Source organism: Phyllopteryx taeniolatus, chromosome 16 (genome assembly GCF_024500385.1).
Source record: "Phyllopteryx taeniolatus isolate TA_2022b chromosome 16, UOR_Ptae_1.2, whole genome shotgun sequence".
NCBI lineage: Eukaryota > Metazoa > Chordata > Actinopteri > Syngnathiformes > Syngnathidae > Phyllopteryx > Phyllopteryx taeniolatus.
In genome coordinates, this window is record NC_084517.1 from 18,978,365 (window position 1) to 19,005,869 (window position 27,505).

The following is a 27,505-nucleotide window of genomic DNA, read 5'->3' on the forward strand; positions in this document are numbered from 1 at the left end:
GAGAACACTAACATGAACATGAAACAACAAAAGGTGACAATGATTTAAAAATGATTTTTATTCTGGTCCTGACGCCAAGGAGAGTCGATGAATGAAATAAACACACGTACTGGCATAGATTTGATGATGCCCAAAAAAAAAAAAAAGTGTTATGACTACAGGAGAGGGGAAGAGGAAAAAAATATACTACCCGAACCGACAAAAATACATCAGTAGAACCTGAAATTAAACATCAACTCTAAAGCAAACTAAATAAATACACCCCCGGTTGGCAAGGATTTTAAGAGGGAGGATTGCACAGAATCAAAATAAAGTTACTGCGTAACCACATACTACTCTTGATAAACAAATAAATACACACATCCATAGTACGTGCACACATTCTTGTTTTTTTGCCTTTTTTGTTTATTTTCCTGTCTTTACAGCCCTATTTAAATGTCATTAATATCAACACGTGTTGGAGGCAGCCAGTGATTTTAAAGAGACGGCAGAAGGAAGATAATGGGGGCCAATTTACCGTGGCAACTAAATCACTGGCAACTACGTAGTGTAATAGTAAAAATGTGGCCATTTTACATTCCCCCAGTTTTACATGGAGTCTAAATAGACTGAGTGGCTTAGATTTAGGGCTGCTACAGTCCGGAATAATCCTTCATCAAGAAGCCTGGACAAAAAAGAAGGGAATCAATTTATGGTAATAAACAGAATCCCTGGAGACAAAAAGTCTCTTCTCACACACGCATTTGATGCCAAACGCACATCTAACCAACGCTTAAGCAGCAGACTAGCTTATTCTTACAAAAGGGAAATATGCAGCTTTTATTTGTAAGCAAATTATTCTCGAAAGGAAAGTGATCAGCATTCATTTTGTGTCAAATCAGCACTGGTTAGCAGAGTACAAAAAGTAGCCCTCCTTCATTGTTTCCTTTCCAGTTGTGTTTCTCCGTAAAAGTGCACCACGTGTCAATCGAGGAAAAGTCATCCAGCAAACGAGTGCAAAATTAACATCCAGATGTCTTACAGCAGAAGGAGTCGAGTGCACGGCTGGCGGAATCTCACTCGCACACACACACGCGCATCACTTCCATGGCTGTGCGTGGCAGACATTCATACGAGAGACGTCTTTTCCAGATGTGAACTCTGTGAATATAGCGAGCGAGCCCTCGAGAGACAAAAAGGCAGCGAAAAAAAAGGAAGCAGGAATGAGAAGCGTGGGATCGAACTACTCTGGGCTTAAATACTGTTGCACCAAGGCAAGGCAGTCAGGTTGTCCTATCTTGAGTCTCGAGCCATGGAAAGGCAAAAGGCATGAAGGAGGCAGAGCGTGAGGAAAGACACAAAATCCCCCACAGCAACTGAACTGGGTTTTTTTTTTCCATGTACAATCGTCCATCCAGGAACTGTAAGGGAAGCAATCGAAAGGATTCATCCGTTTTATTGGCACATAGCCTTAATTGTTTGCATGGTCCTCAGTCACTCCGTTTGTCTGCTGCTAAACTATTTATAAAAAAAAAAAAAAAAAAAAAAGCAAGACGACGTTTCCCCAACTGGCCAGAATAGAAAACCTGAATAGCAATATCGTGTTCATTTTGGGGCGCTGAGCTTCTTGGGAGTTCCCGGGCGCTTTTGCCAGAAGTGTCCGGGGATGGTGATGGCGTCCACGCTCATGGACATGGTCTTGGACGGGATGGCGGTGAACAGCTTGCGGTCGGAGCTGTACTTGTAGATGGACTCCACCATGTCCAGCGTGATGACCCGCGGGCCGATGCCGGTGAGGCGTGACATCTCCTCCGTTTCGGGGTTCATGGTGTACACGGCGCGGAACTGGCAACTGGAGTCCCTGAAGAGGATGAGGAAGTGGTTGGCTGTGCTCTTCTCCATTTCCTGGAAAGGGATGGAGAAAGAGGGGGGGGGGGGGGGGGGAACAAGCGTAGAACACATTGGACCTTGTTAGGAGGGACCTCAGTGTTGGACTCTGCCACAGTGAGTGGATGGCTCACCTCTACAATCTTGTTTTTCTGGGGTTCGTTGACCTTGCCGGCCAGGCAGCAGCGGGAGATAGCATTATGGATGATGAACTTGTTGGACTTAAAGCTTGGCTCCTTATACAGCTTTGGTCCTGAAAAGGAAAAAAACAAACAAAACAAAAAAAACCTTTTTTTTAATGCTGCTTTTTTGTGCTTTTTTCCCCGAGCTCTGCGTCACTTTAAGATAGTACCACGGGAAACTACGAAAGCCAAACCACGATTTATTGAATGCTTCAGACAGAATGACTCAAACTAACAAATAGGACTGTAATGATATGCCAAAATTAAGATTCAATTCATATCAATCTCACATTTAGATTTTTTATCAATAAATTATTGATCACCAGAAAAGATTGGATCACATTTGTATGCCTTTAGTTTGGAGTTGCGTCTCTCTGTATTTGCATGGGTTTTGTCTGGGTACTTTGGCTTTCTGCCACATTCCCAAACCCCCCTTGTAGCTTCGTTTTAAGACTCAAAATTGCCCATAGGTGGGAATGGTTGCTTGTCTAAATCTGGCCTGCGATTGGCTGGCCACCATTCCAGGGTGTACTCTCACCCAGTTCACCCAATCAGGACAAGAGCTATAGAAAATGGACTGATGGCTGGATAGTTCGGAGCGCAAGTCCTACCCGTGTACTCGGGAATGGAGGCAGAGGATGAAACCGTGGAGCCGTTCTCCCAGTCCCTGTCTCCATTATGAGCACTCATTCGTCCTGGCGACATGAGGCGGGAGGGAGAGTGCGAACGACTGGAAGGAGGAAAGGAGAGGATTAAACTCTCAAGTCAAGGTACCAACTCCACTTGAGAATCACGTGTTAAGTGTCACCTGGAAGATTTCCTGACAGTCAAGCCTCCAGAGTCATTCGCCATGGACGACAAGTTCATCGTGGAGTGGGAGTAGACTTTGTTCAACCTGCTGCCTAAGAGGGGAAAAAACATATTGGTAAAGCACCCAGATGAAAATATAATGGCGGTTTAATACTAAACTAGTTACCCAGAAGACCCTTGACTGGGCTATGCGCGAGTGCAGAGTCGTCCCTGAACACGGTCTTGGGTCTCTGCTTCTTGACACCGCGCACCGTGGTGGGCTTTTGCCTGAGCACCTTGTCCAGGTCCTCCATGATCTTCAGCTGGTGTCTGCGCTCGTACTCCTGCCGCGTGAAGTCTCCCCTGCGCTGGGGGGTTCCCTCGGCCAGGGGGGTGCGCGACGCTGGAGGGGTGCCGGGGGTCTGAGACCTGTCGTCACTCTTATTGCCCCAGCCTTCGATGATCATCCACTGAGGCTTGCTGGGGGTAGGGATGGAAAGTAATTGAAGAGTTTTAAACGTGGAAAATTCTTTCTATTCTTTTGAGTCATGGGTGAGCTGAAGCCTATTATTATGAATACAATCAAAACTAACATCAAAATAACACATGAAAAGCCTGTATTATGTGTGGAGTCTACGAAGGAAGTCTCACTTTGATTCTTTTTCCTGCTCCAGCTTGCGTCTCTTCATCTCCTCTGTTCTCTTCTGCTGTTTCTCCAGCAAGGCAGCTCTTCTCTGCGCCATCTCATCCTCCGGTCGCTCCTTTTCATCCTAATAAAAAGGACCAGTTTTAAACTGGCAGCAAGTAATTAACCTTACGCAAAGGAGGTTTCAGTCTCCTACCTTGAAGAAGAAGCCGACCCCTCCTTTCGCCTCCGGGTCGGCCTTGTCATTCACGAGGTCGGAGAAAGGATCGGGGATTTGGTCCTCCTCTTCTGCATCGCCTTGCAGAGAAGACAACGAGACCTCGATGAGGCTACTCGGTTTGCCGTTCACGGCCGCCGGTGGGGCGTCGCTCTCAAAGGAGCACTCCGACGGTGCACCGGAGCTGGAGCCCCCCCCTGCCGCCCCCTCCTTCCTGTTTGCATGCGAGGGCCTCGGTTCCATGTCCAAGCTGAATATACTTTCATAGTCGGTGGAGCCTGCTTCGGACAGGGCGTCGTCCGCGGGAGGACGGTGAGTCGGGGTGGGCGTTGGCGCAGGGGTGAGCGTCGCTGTGGAAACGGGAGTGGCTGTCAAAGAGCGAAGTTCATCAAAGCTCACAGAATCACCGATGGAGAACGAGGAGGACGTCTGGATTTGATATTGCGAGGGGTTCACACGCCGAAGGTGTGGAATGCGGTCGACACTTTGCGGTGCATTAATGACCCTCGACAGGGCCGGGAGTCTTCCCTCTGAGGGGTGACCGTGTTTGGGGCTCTTAGGGGGCATGGAATGAGTTCTACGATGGACCGCTTGAGGAGACTTTGGAGGAGCGATGTGGTTTGTGAGCTTGCGGGATGGCGACGAGGAGGCCGCATTGAAGTCCCGGGTGGATTCCCGTGAGAGGCGCGCGGGGGAGGGGGTCGGGGTGGAAGTCTTGGGGCTCGGCGGTATGACCCAAGATTTGTTGCCGGAAACTTTCTTCTGAACGAGTTGGTTCTGCTGCTCGGTGAGCCGTTGCATGTCACTTTGAAGCGAACTGAGGGCTGCAGTCAGCTTGGATACAGCGTTGTTGTAGTCCCCAAGCGGTGCTGCCGCTTTTTCACCAGGCGTACTTGCCTTCTCTTTGGTGTGGCCAAGTCCCCCTTTAACATGACTTTCATGCTCCACAGAGGGGGGCTGCTCTTCATCCTCGATGCTGGCCAGCCGTTCCTCCAGTGTCAAGTGAGCGAGGTCTTCCTCGGTGGAGGAGGTGCTGAACTGGCCTCCTTCAGCCTCGCCGTCCTCCTCGTGCTGCTCCTTCTTCAGCTGTAGAAAGGCACTCTTGCCCAGCCTTTGCCGGTGCTTCGCAAAGATGGCCTCGATGCGCTTCTTCTGGGCTTCGATAGCCCGCCGCTTCTCCTCGAGACGAACCCCGAGCTCTGACATCTCATTATTGAGCTGAGGGCTCTTGCTGGGGCTTTCTTCAAACTTCACGTCCCACGTGGTCGCGCGGGGAACAGAGGGGTCGCTGGCTTTTTGAGAATCTTCACCTTGTTTCTTTTTGCGTTCCGCAAAGCTGGTCATCTTCACGCCGCTGTCCGATCCCTCCTTACTACTGCGTCTAGCCGAGAGGGCGCTCGCTCCGGGTGTGCTGGGAGTGGACTGAGCCCGGGGCGTGTCCTCCGATGCATCAGAGTCCACGCTGCCGTCTCTTAAGACCGAGTCGTCATCACGAGAGCATTCAGAAGTGTTTCTGGTTCGAGTGGGCTCTTTGGACTCTCTCACAGGCCGGTGCATCATTCCTGAGTGCGTCGGGGCGGAGCAGCTGACGGGCGCAGAGTTTCTGTGATGACTTGAACTGGTGGGGTCGTCCGGAGAGTGGAGGTAGAAGCCATCGGGAGCGCCGTCGGGATGTAAGCGAGGCTCCATCTTTCTCTCGTTGTGAATGATCTGAAGGGCCTCTTCGATGGTCGGCAGCTCGCCCGTTTCCGTCGCACCGATGCCATTCTCCGCTAATATTGGGTGATTGGGACTCTGGGTGGACCAGGAGGCTCTGTGGACGCCATTAGAAGCAGCCGGTTTGCTCGGGTGCTCTGGAGGCGTGAAGTGTGACCGAGTCACCTTCGGGCTCGTTGGGTTGAGCTGGTCCGAGCTCACTGATCGTGTTATCACAGGGTTGCCCATCACAATGTCCACGTCACTGTCCAGGCCGAAAGGAATGCTGAAGGATACCGCTGACAGGGGGCGACTAGGCAGAAAAGAACGTGACGAACGTCAGTACGATTAAAACGTACAGTGTTTACTTAGTCGAGAATACACACCTTTTCTTGCTCCACGTCTTTCCAACTCCTTCTAAATGAGACATTGAGGTAGACTGATTCAAAGACCCTAAGTACAGTGGAAAACACACAAAGTAAAGGCATGCAAACAGAAACAACACAGATGAAAAGGCAACATGCAGAGTTCATACACTGTTTCCTAATTCCTAATTGAAGCACTTTTCAAGATAATTCTTCAAAATACACACACAGTTGTTGCTGTGGCTTTCAGCTCGTCCCATCAGGAGTCGCCACAGCGAGTAACTGGCATTATTTGTTTGGCATAGTTTCCTGATGCAACACAGCCATTTAAAAAATAATAAAAATGTAATCCTGCCATGGGACCGCCCATGGACAGTTAAAGGTATTATTTAAATTCAACGTAAAAAGAAATAATGACATGAACAAACATGTGCTTGAAAAGTGTATTAAATGTGGATTCTGTGAATTAAAATGTTCACTTATATAACTGTCACAAACCATTAACTCAAACAGCTCAATTGTATGCTTTATCCAAATTTCAACCACTTTTCAAACCACATAAATGCAACAATAATATTCAAGGAGTTGTAAATCACTTTATGCCCTACACATGGTCATCAGCCAACACAAAATACAGCATAAAAAAAGCAAGCACCATGAGAAACATTATAAAACAACATAGCCATAATCTCACCTGATGCAGGGGAGGAAATTGGGAGGAAGGGCTTCCTGAAGACAGACGGAGAAGTGCTGTAAAGAAGAAACAGGCTTCAGATACCGAAAAGAGCTTCATCCAAAGTAGATACTGTACAGAATTCCGTTTTTATTCATGAGGTAACACACCTGTTGCCACTCACAGCGCGAGGCGTCGTTGGTGTGGAGCCCTCTAATGCAAAAGAACACACACGGCAGGATTTGATAAACTTTAAGGTACAGGGTCCTCGGTTTAAAATAGTCTTCTGGTCCTGGGGCGGCAGCGTATCCCAAATTTGTACACAAGTCAGAAAGGGCCATAACATAGCCAATCACTAACCTAAACTAACGCAGTAGTAAGGTCAATTACTGTAAATGTTGGCATGAAAAACACTTCTAGACCAACAATCAAATGAAACCGTAAACATGACAATGTACTGCATTCTTATGCCGCTGCACACACTATTTCCTTAAGCACCATTCAATACCTTAAAACGTATGTCAGTACCATGGTACACAAAGTACCCCCTTAATAAAAATATATTTCCATAGAATCAGTAAATGATTGACACCTACCTAATGTGTCCACTGGCTGAACAAAGTCTGGCCTTTGTACTTCAAACCAGTTTAGCAGCTCTGCTAAAAAGCTCAGCGTGTTCAGCTAAACAAATCACAAAGAAACACAGAACGATTGAGCGAGACAATTTCTTGTCACGTGATTACTGGTCAAGAGGGTAAACGTCACAGTACCCGAAGCTCGTCTGGTGAGTACAGCACATCCTCCAGGGCCAAGTGGCAGCAGCTCTTTAGACAGCTGTCACAGAACTCCCGGATGAACTGCAAGTTGTACAAGCTGTCAGCGGTAGACATGGTCTCCTTCATGCAAACGTCTATATTGAGAAGACAACAAGACGTGCATTAAACACCTGCATAGTTCAAGTGCTAACAGCTAGCTGGTACCTTCAAGTCTTAGCAGGCCGGGGCAGTAGTAATGTACGACAGCGGCGATAGCACAGCCATTAGACAGGTCTCGGACTTCATTCACCACTGGAAAAAAGGGATTCTGTTTGGACTGAACTTTATCTTTTCTGTAGCGGAGCTGAAACGCACAAAGAAAAGCAATGAGACAACTAGATATTGACGTCACATAATAAAAAAAGATGCCGCTGAACTAAAATGACAAATAAAGAAATGAATTTGCGGTTAATACATCACAGCATATCATAGCTATTAATTACCCTGATACCATGCAAATATGCCTCCTAGTGCTTGTGAATGGCATCTGCTAGGATTTTCCAGCAATTAAGTTAGATTGCTTTTCTGTCATGATTTTGCGTTGATCCATACAGGTGCGTCTTAATACATTCCAATATTGTGGAAAACTTAATTTCAGTAGTTTAATTGAAAAAGTGAAATTCCTACATTATATACATTCACAACACAGAGTAAAATAATTACAATAATTTTGGTGATTGTAGCCTACAGTTAACCAAAGGGGCAAAATTCACCATTTCATAAAACCAAAATAAAAAACTGCTTTTTTAAAAATTATTATTATTATTGAAACTAGGTATTGGGCTTTCAAAAAGTATTTTCCTATATGTTTGATGAATCTATATAACATATAGTGGTGCCTTGAGTTACCCAACAGGTCACTAGAAAGTAGTTACTGAGAAGCTGCGACCAGCTCCATATATCAGTATGTCTGTATTCTACTGGGCGGCACGGTGGCCGACTGGTTAGAGCGTCAGCCTCACAGTTCTGAGGTGCGGGGTTCAATCCCCGTCCCCGCCTGTGTGGAGTTTGCATGTTCTCCCCGTGCCTGCGTGGGTTTTCTCCGGGCACTCCGGTTTCCTCCCACATCCCAAAAACATGCATTAATTGGAGACTCTAAATTGCCCGTAGGCATGACTGTGAGTGCGAATGGTTGTTTGTTTCGATGTGCCCTGCGATTGGCTGGCAACCAGTTCAGGGTGTACCCCGCCTCCTGCCCGATGACAGCTGGGATAGGCTCCAGCACGCCCGCGACCCTAGTGAGGAGAAGCGGCTCAGAAAATGGATGGATGGATGTATTCTACTCCCCCCAGGTGGCCATAGTGCATACACTAGAAGGAGAAATACAATGACCATTGTATTGAAGCAAAAAATAAATAAAAAATGTGGCGAAAAAGCTGTGAAAGAACAATAGTATAGAGCAGTATTTATCCTCAAAAAAAAGAATTCAGTTTTTTTCGTGGGGGAGGCTTAATGGCATTTCCATTAATTTCAATGGGGAAAGATGACTTGAGATACACGTGTTTTGCATACAAGTGCAGTCACGGAACAAAAAAATTGTATCTCAAAGCACCACTGTACTAAAATAAATGAACTTTCCTACTAATTCATTGAGATGCACCTGTAATTTGTGCAATTTGCAACAAAAATAAAATGAAAAAAAGATCCTTATTGTTGTTATTATACATATTTAATGCATAGTTAATGTGTGAATGCTTGATTCTCTGCAATGTCTCCCGTTCAGTGGTACTCTACTTGGTGTTCCAAGTGGAAAACTAAATACAGTAGGTCAGTGCAGTGTGACACAGACTGTAAACAAATGAGGTGGAGGCCAAACAAAGAGTTACATTGTGTATAATAGAGTACAGGTGAATACATGGTAATCCTTGCTTCTGTATGAAAAAGTAGGCCAAATAAAGATGGGATAAAAGCAAAGAGTTAAGGGAGTGAGCACAAATTCCCAAATGTAAACAAACCACTGCTGTTATTACCATTGGAACATGTGCAGACATGCCGCGCATGCACTCGGCCATCATGCACCCACTCGCGTGTTAATCAACCGTGTTGCAGCCTGCACTTGCAGAACTGAAATTACATGTAGCAAAAGAACAAAAAACAAAGGAAAAAAAAAAACACAGCCTAACCTGTCAGACATTGGCTGTTACATTTGATGAGGACACTGGAAGGATGGAGGTAGAGGGGAAAAAGGAACAGAGCAAAGAAAGGGAACTTACAGGAACTAGTTTCCAGTACCAGCGAGTAGGACACTGTCAAAGAGGCGTTAAAGTACAGGAAGGAGACAGAGACCATAAAGAGGAGAAATTAAGGACAGGAGCACAAGGAGAGATTTAAAGCCTGACAGTGAAGGAAGTCACAGTGAAACAAAAAGCAAGGATTGTGTTGCTTCTTCCAAATGACCTTGTTGACGCAGCTCTCAGATTTACAGTATTTAGTGTCAGCAAAGAAATGTGCGCTGGTGCAAAATAAAAGATTGTCAGTTTGCAAATGTAGCAGAACCAGCAACATGTCGCAAATACACGAAAACAGAGTTACAAGCTTGTTTGTATATACCATCAGGGGACAGCGAGACGTGCTCGTGGAATACTCACAGCGGGTTGAAGGGGTTGGAGCTCACTCTCTGTGATGGCCTGAGGTGTTTGTTCACTTTGGGCTCCCTCTGTGGATTCCCTCAGCTTCTGGTTGAGCTGAAAGCATCAAAACAAGTTCATTAATTCTGCAATAGCCAATACATCCATTTCCTATAGTGCTTGTCCTCATTAAGGTCATAGGTCAGCTGGAGCCGATACCAGATGACTTTATGCAAGAGACGGGTGTACACCCTGCCTTTTCGAGATTGTGCAGATGCACCTCATGTTGCGGTCAAGTAGTGTAGACAGAAATATGCCGACTCACCGCTTTAACCCAGTGCAGCAGAGCATCTTCCCAGCGCGAAGCCCCGCCCAGGAGCTCTCTTGCAGCACCCGTTTTCACCGAAGTCACTGTCTCCGAGGCTCCCACGGCCATCAGGGCGTCGATCACGGCCAGGTGAGCACTCTGCAAGGAGTGGGACGGAACAGGGTCACATACACAAACAAATGCATACATAAATAAAAATTCCACAGTGGATTTTCGGTACAAAACAAAACACTGAACAACTAAGAGCCCGTGAACATTGTTGATGTTAATTTACACAGAGCCTCCTGTAGGCGTCACCATAAACCACATGTGAGTCAGCACAAACACAGCCAAGGTCCGAATCAAGAAAACACGTCAGTTCAAACGTGTGAACTTTGGACTTGTATGTGTTCTATCGTTAAATCATTACATTGGAAGCGGATCAGCAATATGGTTACACATATGTGTGTGTGTGTGTGTGTGTGGGGGGGAGAGCTGCGTTTTGACATTCATTCCTCAGCTGCTTCCTGCTTTCTCTTTTGTATAGCAAAACATAACTCAGAGGCTTGTTTGCATTCACAGTTGCATGTCACAGACTTTAAACAGTTGTTTGTCGCCCCCATACTAAGTGAATTTTCCCATACCTGCATAAACTCTCTTTTGGCAACAGCCCATTAAAAGACAGCTCAGATAGAATGTTTTAACTCTATAAACCTGTTAGCTCGTTAATTGATTGTCCTTCTTGTGCACCACGAGACTGCAACCAAGCGATGCTTTATTTGCTGTAAACAGACTCAGATGTTTCAAATATTAAGGTGTTCTTCCTCTGTGCCAAAAAAAAAACAACAACAAAAAAAAATGTTTATAGCCTTGCGTTTGCCTGCATGGAATAACTATTAGACAATAATTACTGTCGCCAGTGACCGTTTAAAATCAGAATTCTAAAAAAGAAGACAGGAGGGGAAAAGTTTTCTTGAATTGAACAAATGGACCCTGCCCACCTTCCTAAGATTAAAAAGAAGGAAAAAAATAATAATATAAAAAAATCCCCTCAGGTTTCACAATGTCAGATGGACTATTGGTTATTGTAAACTTTGCCAGTTCTGCTCTGGACATGCAGATTCTTAATGGCAAGGAGACCCCCCTTAACAACAACGTCAGCCTCCGAAATAATTCTCACAAACAGGACATTCTGGTCATGGGTCCATTCTTCAGTCCTGAGCCTAATCTGTACAAATCAGTGCCTGTTCCCTTTGACACGGCATAAATTCCACTTTACAGGCTAGACATTCCTACATGGGATGGGGATAGGAGAGAGAAGGATGATGGCGGTCCAGCTGCGTGCATGCATGCATGAGCCTCGTCTGCCAAAATGCTGACCTTCGCTGGTCACGTGCCAGCAAACGCTTGTCTGACAGTTTTGGGCGATGCTGTGTGGATGCGCTGCCCCTTCCTGACATGATCGCCAAGGGCAGGAATGCCTCTTCCATGTCTGTGGGGGAGCTTTTTGCTCTCCTGTGGAAATGATGCTCTGCAGCAGCAAAATTAAGGCAAATGGGTAGTGGATGCCGACGAACGGCTGTATAATCCTCTCAGAGCAGATAACCATCTGACCGATTCAAGTTTTGTTAAAAAAAAAAAAAAAAAACACAGCTAAAATTTAAAAATTACAGGGTAAAAAAAAGTTAGTAATGAGAATGTTAGATGCAACAAGAAAAAAAAGTTATGAGAGAAAAATGCTGTAATATTAGAATACAGTTATTTTAAAAGAATAATGTTATAATAAAAAGTAATTGATGCTATATTGTCATAATTTTACCATATTAATTAGGGCGTTGCTAAAGAGGGATGAGAATTTTAGATTTAACAAGGGGAAAATATAAGTTATTTAAAAGAATAGTGACAGAAAAATGCTGTAATATTATAATAATATGCTAATTTTACAAAAATAAAGTTAGAATAATATAAAAATTAATATGTAGCTATATTGGCATAATTTTACCATTGCTGAAAAGGGAAAAAACTGCAACAAAAATGTTGTAGTTACAAGGGGGGGGGGGGAGAAATTTAATTTTCCAAGAAAAAAAAAAAGACAAAATAATGAAAAAGTCAAAATAAGAGAATGATACCTTCTAAGCACTTCCACTAACAAAATATATTTACTGCGTATAATTCTCATGTGGCAACAAGCAAGTAATATGTTTGGGAAAATATTCTATTGTATGTTCTATCAATTTGGTATTATTATTACAGTGAAAATTAAAAAGAATTGCAATGTTAGATGACTAAAGTAAGAATTTATTTTTTAATTCATGAGGAAAAAGTCATTATTAAGTAATAATTTAACAAATGACACTTAAGAATAATATGTAGATCTATAGTCAGAATTTTACCAGAATAAAAAATATTAAGGACTTGCTGAAAAGAAAATAAATTCCATTAAAAAACAGATTTTTGCGAGAAAAAGAAAAATACAAGAAAAACATCTTTTCAAGAAAGAAAAATAAACTCCTACTAAAATCAAGTGGACTGTATGATCTCAGGATGATATCAGTGAGACTACCTGGTGGGGAGGGAGGGGGAAAAAAAAACAACAACATTGCAACACCTTTTGTGATTCCCCGCCCAGCAGACTTGGCAACAGGAGATGAAAGCAGAAATAAACAAAACAGACTGGCGAGAGTGGATGTACGGTAATTAATCAGAGGAGCAATTCATGAGCAAAAGTGCAAAATGAAAGGGTGGGGGTGGGGGGTGTTTGTTGGTAGAATCCCCCCGCTGCTGAGCAGGTCGGTCCAGTCTCCCTAATGAGAAGGGAGAGGGGAGCCACTCTAGAATGCACGAGGCAGAGGCTGCCAGATCACCATGACAACCAGCCAGCTGACCCACAATGCATCTCAACACAAGCCTTGGCCTCTGCAAGCAAAGAGCTCCATGCTCCTGGCTCACAAGTATCACTTCCTTGGTGACCCCGGTGGCATTAGTTCTCCCTCCATTAGCCTCATCAACAGAGCAATTTGGAAAATATGCATGGCAAACTGTTGCAGTAACAGAAGCAAACAAATAACACCAAGGGCCTCTTTTTTTGGCTCATTAAACGAGATTATGATGAGTATGATTATGTCGGAAATATGACTTAACAACACCCCCCCCAACACTGCACAACCCATGCTAGTGCCCACTGAGGGGGAAACAAACAGGGATCAGGCAGATCTGGGGCCCAGAAGGGGGATTTTGTCCAGGAGGGCACATGTACAGTGCGTTATTTAAGTTTTGTGCGCAGGGTTACGAATGAATGGTTAGCACAAGTACTGTATTTGGACACGCGGGCATAACACAGGAGCGGGCAAAGTATTATGCATTCTTTGATACGGCCCACCAAGCGTTTGCATTATCAAGAGTCCTGAAATAGTTGTTGCACAATTTTAGACTCTCTCTTCCACCTAAAATTGGTCTATAAAAAAAAAAAAATCATTTATCATGTTTATTTATTGTAGCTAATAATATTTGTAAATAAACTATTTTACTTATACAGTTAACCTTTTTTTAAATTAAATTTATTAAATATTTGGTGAATTTGTTTATTGTAAATACAATAAAATATATTTTTAAAATAAACAATTTTAGATATACATTCAACTTTATTTTATTGTTTGTTATACTGTTCATCTTAAAATACAAATATTACTAAAATAAATTAACGTACCTTTATTTTTGTTTTATATAAATTTGTATTTGTATTTACTGTATTGTACATGTAGCTTTATTTTTCATGTACTATATATAAATGTTTAATTGGAAAAAATAAAATAATTTCATACCAGCAATGGTAAGGAAAGTGTGCTATACAAACAATGGGAAAATATAGCAGATGCCAACGGTGTTATAAAACAACTCTTCCAGCAATGGTAATAGACAACATAGCAACGATGATAAGGAAAAAAGTAAAAACATTCATTAGTAAGAGTAAACTGGAGTAAAAGTTAAATAGTAAATTGAATTGTCCAAAACACCTTCAATCAAGATTGAGGCAACTAGGCTAAATTCTTATTGATTAATTAATCAATTAAGGTGAGTTTCATCCTTGCCAACACTGCAGTGTGATTAAATAGCCAATAAAATTTTTTTTTTTAAAACACAGCAGATGACTCACTCAGCCTCTCTCACACTGTAAATTAAAACGAAGCAAATCAATTTGATGTTGGTAGGCAGACCCATGAGCGTCAGTCTGCTGTGTCATCCAATCACGGGTCATGACGTTCAGTCTGGTGGCAGATTACCTCTAATCTTTATCCTCAATCGGAGGAGTTACACACTCCATCACTACCGAAGGGGCAGGATAGCGCGCACTCTCAAACTCATTGTTTTGGTAGACCTTTTAATACAGTATCTTATCAAAACAGGCCATTAATAACTCTTCAATATAATTGCAGTGGATTTACATAGTAGTAAGAAAAGGTTAAAAAGAAATAAAACAAGTAAACAAGTTCAAGACAAACTAAAACCTTGTTGATGCTACACTAGTTTTAAAGTTAAAACTAGTGTAAGTAATAAGACCCGCACATGAACATTTGAGATGATTATATGCCGGCCTGCATTTAGTGTCCTCCAAAATAGTTAGTTATTATAGTGTTGAGTTAAACAATTGTTCTGTTGAAAGTTATGGCTTAATGTTTGATAAGAGAAGGAACAATTTGTGCGGTTTCAGTGAGCCGTGACGATTTGTCTTTTGTCCTACTATGATCATATCGCACGGCGTATCGCTTTATAAACAACAGATATGTGGCGCTTGCTCCTGATGCTACAACTTTGTTTCTCACGGATCTTACAAAGATAAGTTTTGATTGACACTGTCAGAGAGGTTTCCATCTAAAAATGTCTTTTGCTGTGGTTTGCAGTAGCGATGCACCAAATTTTTGGTCTCCGAATATTTTTTCCCAAAATTCCCCAAATTAATAAGTGTCTGGGGATAAAATAATACGCAATAACGCTGCACAGCCGCAAAAGGACTGAAACCCGAAAAAAATGTAAATTAATTAGTACGTCACCACTCACCGCTACATCAGATGAGAAAAGGGGCCTATGAGTTTAATAGTAAATATTTAGAAGATAACCTTTATTTTCCACAATCGGTAAATTTGCATTTTTTTCCAGCAACAGTGGACACAGGAAATACAAAAATAGTATACAGGAAAAGACATTTGGGTGCAACTCATCCTCCATTACAAGGTTGTTGAAATAAATACACTAAAATTACAAATACTGAAGCCATATTTAACGATTACGATTATAGAGTAGTGCTTATGTTGTGCAATTGAACAGTATGCGGAATTATTTTTATCCTATTACATATTATACTGCAATTACTATCTCGTGGTAATGTTCTTGACTTAATTTTAATAATATGGAAATTCAGTCAAAATTATTTTAGAAGTGAATTTCTATAGGTTGGTAAATCTGCAGTCATAGCCATAGATGCAATTTTAATAATTGGCATTGTAATTTAATTTCTTTCTGCGCTTCGGTTTTTGGCCAAGAATTTTTTTATTTCTTTGCATCACTAGTTTGCAGTGGTGTAGAACTGCACTCCATCACACTGAAAACGTCATCTCATGAGATTGTGTGATACACTTGATGCAAAGCCTTCATCTACGGCAGATTGCGGCCTCTCCAAAGCCGTTTAGCGGCCAAGACCACCGCTGAGGCTGCATCCTTCAATGCGGCTGCAACGTGACCCACTTTCCTTGGCTGCCAACAAGGGGCAGACTGGCTCAGGACGGACGCGGTCGCGGCTGCGGTGCTGATGCAGCGGGAAAAAAAAACAAAAAACAAATGCAGCATGGACAGTAGCAGCCCAAAAAAAAAAGTGTTTAGTGGTCAGGATTTGGATCAGAGGCAAGCAAGCAACACAACGTAATTATTACAGCAACACCATGCATAAAAGGCACCTCCTCCTATTACACTACTGTACAAAACATTACTAAATCGAGCTCCCTCTGGTTTCTCATTTCCCCAAAATAATGTTTTAGTTTACAACAATTTTGTAACATTACAAATAAAGCATCTAACTGCCATACTGGACTGTGGGAGGCCCTGGAGACTGAATAAAGTACGCTAGTTTACCGCATCGAGCTCATCTGGTTTTGTTCTTTCCACGTACAAATACTGTACATATTTTACAGGAGTGACGATTAATAAACTGCTTGTAGCAAGCACACTATGCTTCTTTTTTTGCCAAACTGCACAGGCGGACCTGCACTAAAAGTATCTACCGATATACCGTGCAACCCTAAACCTAACACCTCTTTCAGACTGGACAGCCATGACATCACTCTTTGATGTTTGTGCCTTGGAGGCGTATGATTTACGGCCAAATGTTGGATCTGGATTAGCTTCCAAAGTATTACGCTGTGCCCTAATTCCTGCCTCTTTCAAAACCTGATTTCAATGAGCGCTGTGAAAATGTGGATTTTCCACCATGAATGTCAAAGTGTCACACAACGCACAGTGAAACAAAACATTGTGTGACCACAGGGCCATATATGACCAACATTCGATCTGGCCCGATATGTCAAAAAACAAATCAGTCGTTAAAAACGTGTTTGAAGGGGTATGAGGTCAAATTCTTCCTCACCCAACCCATCCAAGCATGCCTTTCGAGACATTGTTTTGTGCATTAGGACACAGTCATGCTGGAAGGGGCTGGCACTGATTAATTCATCAATACGTGGTTGAGTCGCAAGCATTTACATTATCAAGAGACCTGTAATATTCGTTGCAGCAATTCTGCCATTTTTTCCTGCAACTGGTTAATTCAAATTCATCATTTAATATTTATTATGTATTTATCGCTATAAATAATTGTTTTCAGGCCGATCTGTCGGTTCTAAAAATCAATTTTGGCTCTTCAGCACAAACGTTTGCCCACCACTGGTCTATATGGTATCTTAAAATCAGGTCCCGGCTGAGGAACAAAGATGTAGAGAGGTCACATGAGACCAAATTACCAGGAAAACACTCTCTTTCAGACAACTTAATTGTAGGCGAAGCATCAAGACGCTGGTTTTTAACGGCCATGTGATCGAGTGGGAGTGAGGGACAGAGACAGGTTCATTGTCTAAAAAGGGGACGAGGACAAACCAGTTTCTCTTGACGAGACTTACAAGACCTAGCCCAGGGTGTTCTTGCGACACACGATCCTGAGTTTCACTAGAACTGTTCGGCTTTTGTGCTGTTAGGGAGCATCCATTGTAGCACCCTCTACACACACTGGAATACAACCATGACCCCTCTTACACAAGTGGGAATATTATGCCTTTGTGGAAAGTATGAACACACATCGATAGGTTTTGGTTAAACAAGCAGGATGGCATAATGGTGGAGGATTCGCTTTTACTGTGGGCGAAAGAGGCTTGTGGCTGTCGTCGTGCTGGCAGCTGGATCCTCTCATCCTCTGGGATAAGCAGAATGAGTAGGAGGGGGCAATGTAAAGGAGGGGCGCACGGACGAATAAACAGGGGTCTTTCAGGAGGTTCTTTAATCCCACGAATCAAAGCATAAACAACCCAAATTCAACAGCCCACACGACCAGTAGGACCAGTAGGTAGTCAAGTGGTCAGCCTGATACAGAAGCTTATCCCCACTGACCACTTCATTTGGTACACCTGAGTACTCTAATGAGATCCAGCACAAGATGGGTATTAGAATGCCTTTATAAAAATACATAAAATAAAATTAAAGCTGAAAGCAGCGATTAACCAGCCCTTTAATTTAGTTTTCATGCCGAATCCTCGAAATGATCATAAAACTTTGACGCCATGCTCCACAAACATTTAATGGCTTTGGCAATATAGCTTGGCAACCAAGCAACGCACAATTGTCTAGTCTACCCGTGTTGTGTTCGGGACTCTTAAATACATAAACTTTCAGCAGAATGCACGCGCTTCCAAAAATTGGTGAGTTTTCGTGCATGCTCAGGGCCTCAAAATTGCAATTCATTCGTCGAATAATTATAAACACCAATTCCAAGAGGTGAAGCAGGGATTTTAGTTTTGATTGTAATATTTTGGTCACCTAATAATTACGATGCACATGAAGCATACATTTGAAATATAAATTGGAGCATTATCAGAAATGCCTGGCATTATGTGATATATCACCAAGTATTCACATGCTTTTCAGTCTAAGAGAGAAAAGTGAGCATGAGGGGTCCCACAGGGCTCTATCATGAAACCCTTTCTCCTTAAGTGAGGTAAACCTAAACCACCTAATGACAGTTGTTTCAAGAGTATGCCTCAGAAAACTGTGTTTATCACTTTGCATCATATTCCATAAAAAAAAAAAAAAACTTTACCATTTCGATGGGCTTATGTCGCAGGTTTGCGTCGGTCACTGGTGAGTCGGGCTCTTTGGTCACCAGGCCTCGCTCGGCGAGTAGCTCCAGCAGGGCAGCGTTGTCTTTGGGCTGCGCCTCAGTGTGACCAGCGCCCAGCAACAGGAGGCTGTAGGTGCGGCAGTAAAGCTCAGACGACTGCAGGAGGCGCGTGACGGGCGGTTTGAGGTGCTCCTGCTCATACTGGTCACAGTAAAAGGGGTCTCGTAGCTCTGCGGGGACATTTTCTACCGGGAGACAAAAACATTGAGTTAAACAGTGCATATAGAGAGGCACTACAGTGTGTTGTAGGGATGTCATCAAAACATGCACCTTACTGGGTTCAGGGGATTTACACGACTGGTGAGCTCAAATCCTTAGATGAGCACAGCAGTGAAACTATCAAGGCCACTAGGACACGAAGAGCTTGGAGATGTGCCTTAGGCAGGGTATACAGTCGTGATTTTTAACATCCTAAACGAAGGTGATGGACGCCACACATGAGGAAAAACTCATCCTGTGTGCTTACTGCTCTTAGTGTGTAGTGAAATTGAGATGACCAACACCAAACAAATAACGATATTTCCACTGAAAATTGCAGGTCTTCTCTCACAAACAAGATGCCTGATGTAATACCAAGACTGACCTGTAAGAGACTGCCAGGAAATTAAAAAAATAAAATAAAAATAAAAACGTTAGCTGGGACAGGCTCCAGCACTCCCGCGACCCGCTTCAGGATAAGCGGTTAAGAAAATGGATGGATAAACTAAAAAAAGAGTAGTAGTAGAAGAAGAAATTAGCCTAACTGTTGGCTTATATCATAACTACAGAGCGGTTGCAAAATCTTCGTGATGAATGATTTGTGAGACACTTTATCCAAATATTCCACGCAACCAGTTCCTCCTCTTTTTGTTTCTGGCAACAGCATGATCTTAAGGTCTGTTCCTAACTGACTGGCTACTGTTCACGGATATCGCAGCTTGGACGAATTCGGAGTTGACCAGGTTTAATATTTACAACTGCCTTTCCCGATCGTTGTCCGAGTAGATCAGGGAAAAAAAGAAAAAAAAGAAAAAAAGAATTCTTGAGGAACCCCACACCAAAAGGTAACTGGTCAAGATATCCTCATAGCCATCTGAGAATCTGGCATTTGCAGTCTTTGATTAGAAGGGAGGGAAGGGAGGAAAGGCTCAAATTTGTCAAGATTCTTGGTATGTGTGTATTGCACCTAACTAGAAGCTTTCCTACCCATTTCTTCCCTCAGACAAAACTTCAGATTAACTCTAATTCAGACATGTCAAACTGGCAGGACGCTTGGAACTCATCAAAACGTGCAGCTTTTTGTAAACTATCGAATGTACAGGAGAACCCTAACACAGTGTGTCGTCTCAGATAAAGTGTACATTGTCATACATTATGACAGGCTCGCTGAGGATACCTTCATTATATCTGCTCCGACTGGTTTTCCTGCAAACAGATTACTGAAAACACACAAACACACATCTGACTCGCCCACTTTTAAACTGGTTTCACCACATGCAGGCTAAACCAGAAGCAAACTCAAAGATGCAAAAACACATTGCGGATCAGACTACTACCTGTATGTACAAAGGGTCTTGGGAATTAAAGCTGAAATACACTAAATGGCCCTCTCAATTAATTACTAAATAATCAATCAGGGGTTGGGCTACACCCTTTAGTTCACACCTGAATCATAATTGACATTTGGGAAAATTCTTTCCACACTTCTCAGGGTCCATAAACGCATGCCTTAGTGTGGAAGAACACCTTCGGGGTAATCTAGAATGTGAGTGACAGATGTGAAAGCTTCTTGTGCTAGAAAACTGGGCAATGACCTCACATACTCTTCTATATTCACCTACTGTAGGTGTGACAATACATTTGTCTCCACAGTGTCCCGGCAGCAGGCCACACTGCCAGTCCTCCATGTTAACATGGATATTTGAATTCAACAGCAGTGAATGAGTTAAAAAGACACGGGTAAACTGAAAGTGCATCTGGGTGCTCTAGATTACACCTAACCATGTAAACAATGGGAGGCGTCGCTGTGTAATGTCATGTAACCGTAAGTCACGCAACTGATTTGCATGGTATCGCGACAACAAAACACTCCGCTTCGCCATTCAAACAACGGCCATGCAGAGCCTCTCTGCGTGTCAACTCACACTGTGAATAGTCAAGTTGGGAGTCACATGACCCGCAGTGTCCAAATTACCTCTGCAAATGCTGAGAAACACCAACATTAAAAAAAAAAAACTTTTTAAAAAATAATTTATATAAAAAACTTGTCCAGAAGGCAAAGTAGGATGCAAATGCCACAACTTATTCGGCCGGTGAAAGAGGAGCTGGATAGATGTCATCTGACACCATGTCACAACATGACAACCAATGCCACTCAAGCCGGTTTTCAATCATCAAAAATCGATCAGGCTATTAAAAGTCCAGTGTACACAGTACCAGAACTGCCCAACAGTGCACGGCATTTGATTGTTCGCTTGATGATAGCGGCCATATGTCGCTGCAGGCTCATTATTGAGCGACTGAGCTTGCCTATGTCATAGATACCAGCACACTTGTCGACACGCAAAAGTGACAATCAGGCGACGGCAGACTCAACTTTCACCGGCGTGGCTTGCAAAATCAGCACCAGTTTGGCACCATCGCGTCAACTACACAAAAGTATTGGGAGACATGGACATGAAACACGCTGGAAGTCAAAATGGACACAAATATGGAGTTTGTAACCTCAAAATGTCTGATACTGAGGAATTTTATTTAGAAAACTGGCTTTAACAGAATGCAAGCTGAAACAATGCCTTGAACTACATAATGTGCACCCCATCCAAAAATCATGCAAACATCCAAATGAAGCACCAGCACATGCATTCCTGCTTGCTGACTAACTGTTTCTCATTATGCCGCGTTTGTGTTTTCTTTCACTCCTCTATTTTGTTTCAAAAGCATCCTGTTTAGTCGTCCTCCATAACGCACTGTGGCACTGTGACCCACAACTGGTTGCGTTGTTAAGTGTTTGTATAACATGCCTCACCAAAATAAAAATGACAAGGACAAGAGTAACTGTAATGTCGTTACCAGTTAGCCTAGCTTCTACTATTTCTTAATTCAATAGTCTGGATGCCCTGTGGCAGTCTTGGGACTACAACAGACATCTGGTCTAGGATAGGAGACTCGCAATTGTCGGCAGAAATAACGTTATGTGTGTGTGATGTTGATCGTCTCGAGTTCACCACATGCTATAGCATCAGTAAACATGCACTCGTCATTTGTGGGGTCTTTCCGCATTTTAAAAAGCTGTCAACAACCATCCATCCCCACAACACGAAGCATTGACAGAGAGAACGACACAACCTAACGCGTCTAATGACACATCACCACAAGCGCATGCACAAGGGAAGCTGAGGAGCCTTAAATTGTATCAAAAGGCAGCAAGGCACAGGAGCGTCATCCTGTACTGAAGACAAGATGATTGCATTACACTTGCCTCAGAAGAGGGTTCAGACAGTGTGACACAATATATGGGAGATGATGGGGTTTGCTTTTGTATCCATTATCCTCGCCTACAGGAGCGTCTTCAGGTTACACGGCAACTCATAACAAGGCTTCCGTTTGTGTCTAGCGTTTTTATACACAATGATTGACGTACGTTAGCATGAAATACACTGCACTGTATACATCAGCTAGAGAGCCTTGTACAGTATACTAAAGGGTTAGAGGGTAAACAGTAGTAACAAGGTAACATCCTGTTCAGATCCGTGTCGCCTGCTGACTCACCATAGCGACCGCTAATGAGGGGATGAGTAATCATTCCGAGAGAATTTGGAGCACTCCAACAGCTAGATCGTAGGTTAAAATTTTTTTTTTTTTAAAACACTTCAGAAAAAAATTAAGGAAATGATTTTGTGTGTTTCTTGCAATGGCACCCCAGACAGGTTCCAGGACCAGTGTGGTAATAACAATAGAACAGGAAATTGAACTTGTTGAGATGGAATGCTATTGACAAAAGTGGTTCACGTGTCTCTGTTTTGGCTGCTCAGGACAACATGGCTAAAGCGACAATACGTGAACATCCATTTTTAAAACATTTAAAAAAAAAATGTTTTTTTTTTTTTTTTTTTTTAAAGTGAAATTTACACTACACTTGTTTAGTAATAACGGTTAGAGACTTTCCAAAAAGGCATACACACTACTTATCCTCCCTCTGCATGGAAGTTAATGGCAAGTACATCATTTAACGTTCTCAGGTTCTAATTCGAGCCATTAATGCAGTACAGAGCATTGTATTTTATTTATTTATTATTATTTTTTTTTTTAAATACAAATATTTTTTTCCTACTGTTTTATGCATAACATAAGTCAAAATGAGTCTGTGACCTGGTTTAAGTTTGTCATCTATTTGGTTTGTCGATTGAATGCAACAGCCTTTGACCACCTAACCGCTTGCAAACGACAGGATTTGAAATCGCCGTCATTGTGATGTAGTTTTGACAAATGAATCAAGTATCTGGCCTGCCCGCTCAACTCAAATTCGCATGACGCTACATCGTGACAGCCAATCTGCATCAAGAGTACGCTCCGTCACTCATAACGTTCTCAAATGATGGCGGATACAATGATCGTCGCGATTTGTTGGGACCCGGCGCTCCTGCTGAAAAATGAGCCAGCCTGGAGAATGGTGAAATTGGCCTAACTGCTAAGTACGACTTGTTTGCAGCTGTCGGTTGCAGAAGCGAATACACGTTTGATTTGTATGCTACTACTGGTGGTCATATGCCATATTAAAATTACAGTATACAGCGATCCAATCAACACAAAGCTTATTTACATTTCTAATATGAATGAGAAATCTGTGTGACTCAACTGCCAGGTGAAAAAGACCAACTAGAATGGGTTGAAAAGGGGCATTATAGGCATTTTGAAACCAAATACCTCGTGAGTATAAGCGCCACAGAAAATGTAAATGGATTATCTTGCAAACCCGGGTAAAAGGACACCAAAGATTATTTTATTTTTTTTAAATCTAAGAATTGATTAAAAAGGACCTTAAAGATTTAACATCCAGTCGTTCACTTACACTTCTATTACAGTTACGAATGCAAAAAGTACATTTCCAGTATTTCCCATGGGAAAAATTGGTTGTAATCAGAATAAAACAAGCTACTTTCTCTTTAAGTCTAGCGTGAATCTATTAAATAATAATAAGCCATGTAAATCTTCCTGATGAACGTGTCATTGCGCACGTTGGCCAGAACCGGCGAATCAAGAGTTTCTGGTATCGTTCCAGTGTAAACCCACAAAGTCGTCCCGAGTCATTTATCTGTCACTTCACCCGGCATCAAGGCCGGATCCGAAATTCCCTGCTCGCACACAATCACAACGGCCTTCACCTTGATACAAAACATAGCTCCGTGTCAGGATAATAACACACTGCCTGAGTGCTGAGAAGCCAAACATCAACCAAACCAATATATATACTATTTAAAACTCACACGCCACTTTATTGTGTACACTTGCACAATCTAATGCAGTTTCCCGCAAACCTAAACAGGTTCACGGTCATCCATCCTTTTTTGAGAGAGAGAGTCCTAATTTAAGTGAACCGAAGCGCACTATTTACAGATGTACTACCCAGCATTAAGACACATTGCTATGGGTCACATATAGCAATTATGAGATTATTATGGAAATCGAGACCCGTAATGCCAGTGGGTGGATCAAACAACGTCTGCAGGAAACACCCACTGAGTATTGTCAGGTCCAACAACAAGGATCTGTGGGCGACGGTATTATCACAGTCCTGTCATAAGGACGTCTCTGTGTTTTGACTCTAATTAGGATGTGGTCGAGCATGGCACCAGACACCCTGGCCACAATCTCAGCATGCCTTTGTGTTTTTCTCACTGGGAATAGATGTCATGTCGTCATCAAGGCAGCAGGAGTTGACTCGGACAGAAAAACTACAATGGAAGCCAATATTTTTAAGCACTACCCTGCATGCTGGAGGACTGGGAAGTGAATTTGACCCAGAGGGCGTGGCTAGGAAGGACAAACAAAGTAGCTGCTGCCGGGAGATCCGGACCCTGGAATTGTGTATGCGAGCTATGTTTTGTACGTAACATGCTACACTATTCGCACGCCTTTCAAGCCGCTGTTACTGTTCTGGATTAAGTGGAAAATATTTGTGGCGTTTTACCTGAAACTTGACAGAGATGTGTGGTATGGATTAAGGAAGAATTGCAATTTCATGCACCTCTGGATAAAGGAGTGGCAACAGCATGTTTTTTCCCCCCCACTGTTGTTTCCTTTTTTTTTTTTTTTAAAAAGCATTCTGCAACATTTACCTACATTGCATTTTTCATCCTGTCCAGTTTATTACATCCTATAGTGTCTATAATACATCCCTATTTTTACAATTTACAATTTGGAAAGGGTAAATATACAACATATGATACCCAAGTGTGTTTTTCAAATGAAACCCTGGGGTGATGCAATTACAACAGTCAGTGTGTTCCCTTGCTGAGCCACTGCAATGATTATTTTGATGACGAACTGCAAGAGTCAAGTGTTACAGGGCCTGTCATCCATCAAGGATAGAAACAGTTTTCTTAATTTGGTACATATAAAGGTGAAAAAAAGATGGTGCTGAACCATATTGCAGACTATTCAACCTTGTTTTATTATTTTATTTTGCAGTTTATTTCTTCCCATAGCACTGAACTTACACTTTACAGTTTAGACAAATTACAGTATCTAACATATTATGTTTCATAGATGGGTGTGTTCTTTAGTGATACCCCGGGGTCATACAGTTATAGTAGTAACTATGTTCCCTTGCTGAGACACTGCAATGCTTATTTTAATGATAAACTGTGAGAACCAAGTGTCACAGTGGCCTGCCATCACTAAAAGGCAGTGCATACGTTTAAAATTCAGTGCAGATCTATAAAATGGATTGTTCAGCCTTGTTTTATGATTCCTTTGTCCAGTTTGCTACTTCCCATAGCATTTAATACAGTATAGGGGGGTGGGGGGGACACACATTCTGAGTGAAAATGTGGGGTCAGGCAAGTACAACAGCAACTGTTGTTGCATATTTTCCTTTATTTAGTGCATAGAAACGGATAGTTATGATAGGGATAAGGGTCTTATTTTGTGCCATTTAGCAGAGCTTTGAGTTTACTATTTAGTTTACAAATGGTAAAAGACAGTCTATTTTGACACTTATCATGATTTTTTGTTTTTTAATAGATCAGTGAGTTTATAGTAAAGCCTGAGGCCAGGCAATTATACAGTACCAGTGTTCCCCTGATGACTTTTTTTTTTTTTTTTGATGAACTGCAATAGTCAAGTGTTACAGGGCCTGTCACCCCTGAGAGGCAGCACATTATCCACGCCCAATGTGGCATGTCAAAAAGGATTTCACAGTGTATAAAAGAGTGATTCTGATGGATTGAAGGCTACGAGCGACATAGAATGGACAGGGAGGCTTGTTTCTGACACGAATACACCTTCCCAAAAAAAATGTAAATTTTTTTTTTTTTTTTTTTAAAGCTGAGTAGCCAGCCATTGAATGAGAACAAATGTGTCAGAGTCCTGCCTGTGCACAGCGTGCTCTCAGCCCTTTCATGTGCGCCTCTTTGTGCTCCAAAAACCGCTGAGTGGGACATTAAAACGTTTTTCCAACACGCTAAAAACCACACATTATAAACGAGATAAATAAAGGCTTTAAAGCTACAAGCATCGTCCGCGGGGCCTGTGAACCTACCTGCACTGCCGTAGGACCTCGCCAACAACCAGGCGACACTGGAGCATATTTTGGCTTTAGTGCTGTCGTACAAATCCAATGGCTTGATATCGGGGACTACAAAAGTCTTCCTCATGGAGTCCACCATGGCGGGGTTATTAATTTTTAAAATATACAATGCGGTACTAGCAAAAAAAAAAAAAAAAAAAAAGGCCTCTAAAAGCGGGTAGAAAAGATTTAAACAAGCATTGTCACTCCAATCCCGAATGACGGCTGGGAATACGGATGTGACCGAGGGATTAAATCAGGGAAATATCCAAACCCGGGTCGCTTCCGAGCCCGCTAACGTCCTCCTCGATGCGGTTAAAGAGGCTCCAATCCTTCGCGGAACGTTCCTCGGGGCTGAAGCGAGGTTAAAGCGGGCAATTCCCCCAGTTTGTCCCCTCATTCGACCGCATAGCTGTGTGTGCGTTGTTGGTCGAGTAGGTTTACCGTCGAGCCCCGCCGCCGACGACAGACTACCTGCTGCATGCCGACGACGTCACTCAACCGGAGGGCCAATAGAAATAGAGATCGAGGGGGAAACGGGGCGGGATTTCCTGCTTGTGAACGTCGACGTTGATTTACAGGTGCTTTCACTGCAGGGCCCAATAATATTATGTATATATATATATGTATATAATATTATCGGGCAAATACACCTTTTGTTAAAAAAAAAAAAAGGACTTTATTCCTGTAATAATGCGCCTTTCGCTAAAAAAACAACAACAAAAAAACTATTCTTGCAGCGATGTATAATTCACTTTATGAAACATCATACCAGTGCTTTTAATTGGTCCAACAGTAAGACAGGGAAGAGTGAGTTCTATTGGCAAACCGGCCCCCATATTTAGTGTTTTTTTTTTTTTTTAAATGATACAACATAATTTATTGCATATTTTGCAAAACCCCCTCGTTTGTGAACTACAGATTTTGGCCTGTCCAAATGTATAGCAAAGTAATGTAATGTAAACAATTATTTACAGATTTATTAAAAATTGTGATTTTTTTTTATTTTTCTTCCAGTTGTTTTGAAGGCTTGTTACCAGTGGCACCCACTCCACAGGAAAGCAAATGTCAAGCCTCCCTCATCACATGATGTTACTCCACTTGCATCCCACTGCAGTAACTAAGAGGATTACCTTTCAACTATGTTAATCTAATTATGAAAATATTTCTCCCCTTGTTGG

General features: G+C 42.5%; 1 protein-coding gene across 3 annotated transcripts; it reads right to left on the reverse strand.

Moving 5' to 3' along the window:
- Positions 1 to 34: 34 nt before the first annotated feature.
- camsap3 (calmodulin regulated spectrin-associated protein family, member 3) lies at positions 35 to 26,805 on the reverse strand. Of its 3 annotated transcripts, XM_061748757.1 has the most exons (17): positions 26,298 to 26,805; positions 18,476 to 18,741; positions 10,141 to 10,281; positions 9,837 to 9,932; positions 7,414 to 7,552; positions 7,204 to 7,343; positions 7,030 to 7,114; positions 6,604 to 6,646; positions 6,455 to 6,510; positions 5,782 to 5,848; positions 3,680 to 5,708; positions 3,489 to 3,607; positions 3,025 to 3,317; positions 2,857 to 2,950; positions 2,660 to 2,778; positions 2,001 to 2,119; positions 35 to 1,884 (listed from the first exon to the last, which is right to left on the reverse strand). In XM_061748757.1, exons 1-17 carry the CDS (start codon positions 26,422 to 26,424, stop codon positions 1,585 to 1,587), a joined length of 4,233 nt encoding a protein of 1,410 aa, XP_061604741.1. In that variant the 5' UTR covers positions 26,425 to 26,805; the 3' UTR covers positions 35 to 1,584. The 3 variants fall into 3 exon arrangements, with proteins under 3 accessions (XP_061604741.1, XP_061604743.1, XP_061604742.1); XM_061748759.1 differs by lacking the exons at positions 9,837 to 9,932; positions 10,141 to 10,281; positions 18,476 to 18,741; positions 26,298 to 26,805 and adding an exon at positions 9,372 to 9,804; XM_061748758.1 differs by lacking the exons at positions 9,837 to 9,932; positions 10,141 to 10,281; positions 18,476 to 18,741; positions 26,298 to 26,805 and adding an exon at positions 9,219 to 9,804.
- Positions 26,806 to 27,505: the final 700 nt, after the last annotated feature.

Excerpts from the sequence above, each read along its gene's own strand:
- camsap3 (XM_061748757.1), bottom strand. The coding sequence starts at position 26,424 with ATGGTGGACTCCATGAGGAAGACTTTTGTAGTCCCCGATATCAAGCCA. Across the intron at positions 18,742-26,297 it reads GAGGTCCTACGGCAGTGCAG|AAAATGTCCCCGCAGAGCTA; the intron begins GTAGGTTCACAG and ends GTCTCCCGGTAG. Across the intron at positions 3,318-3,488 it reads GAGCAGGAAAAAGAATCAAA|CAAGCCTCAGTGGATGATCA; the intron begins GTGAGACTTCCT and ends CCCTACCCCCAG.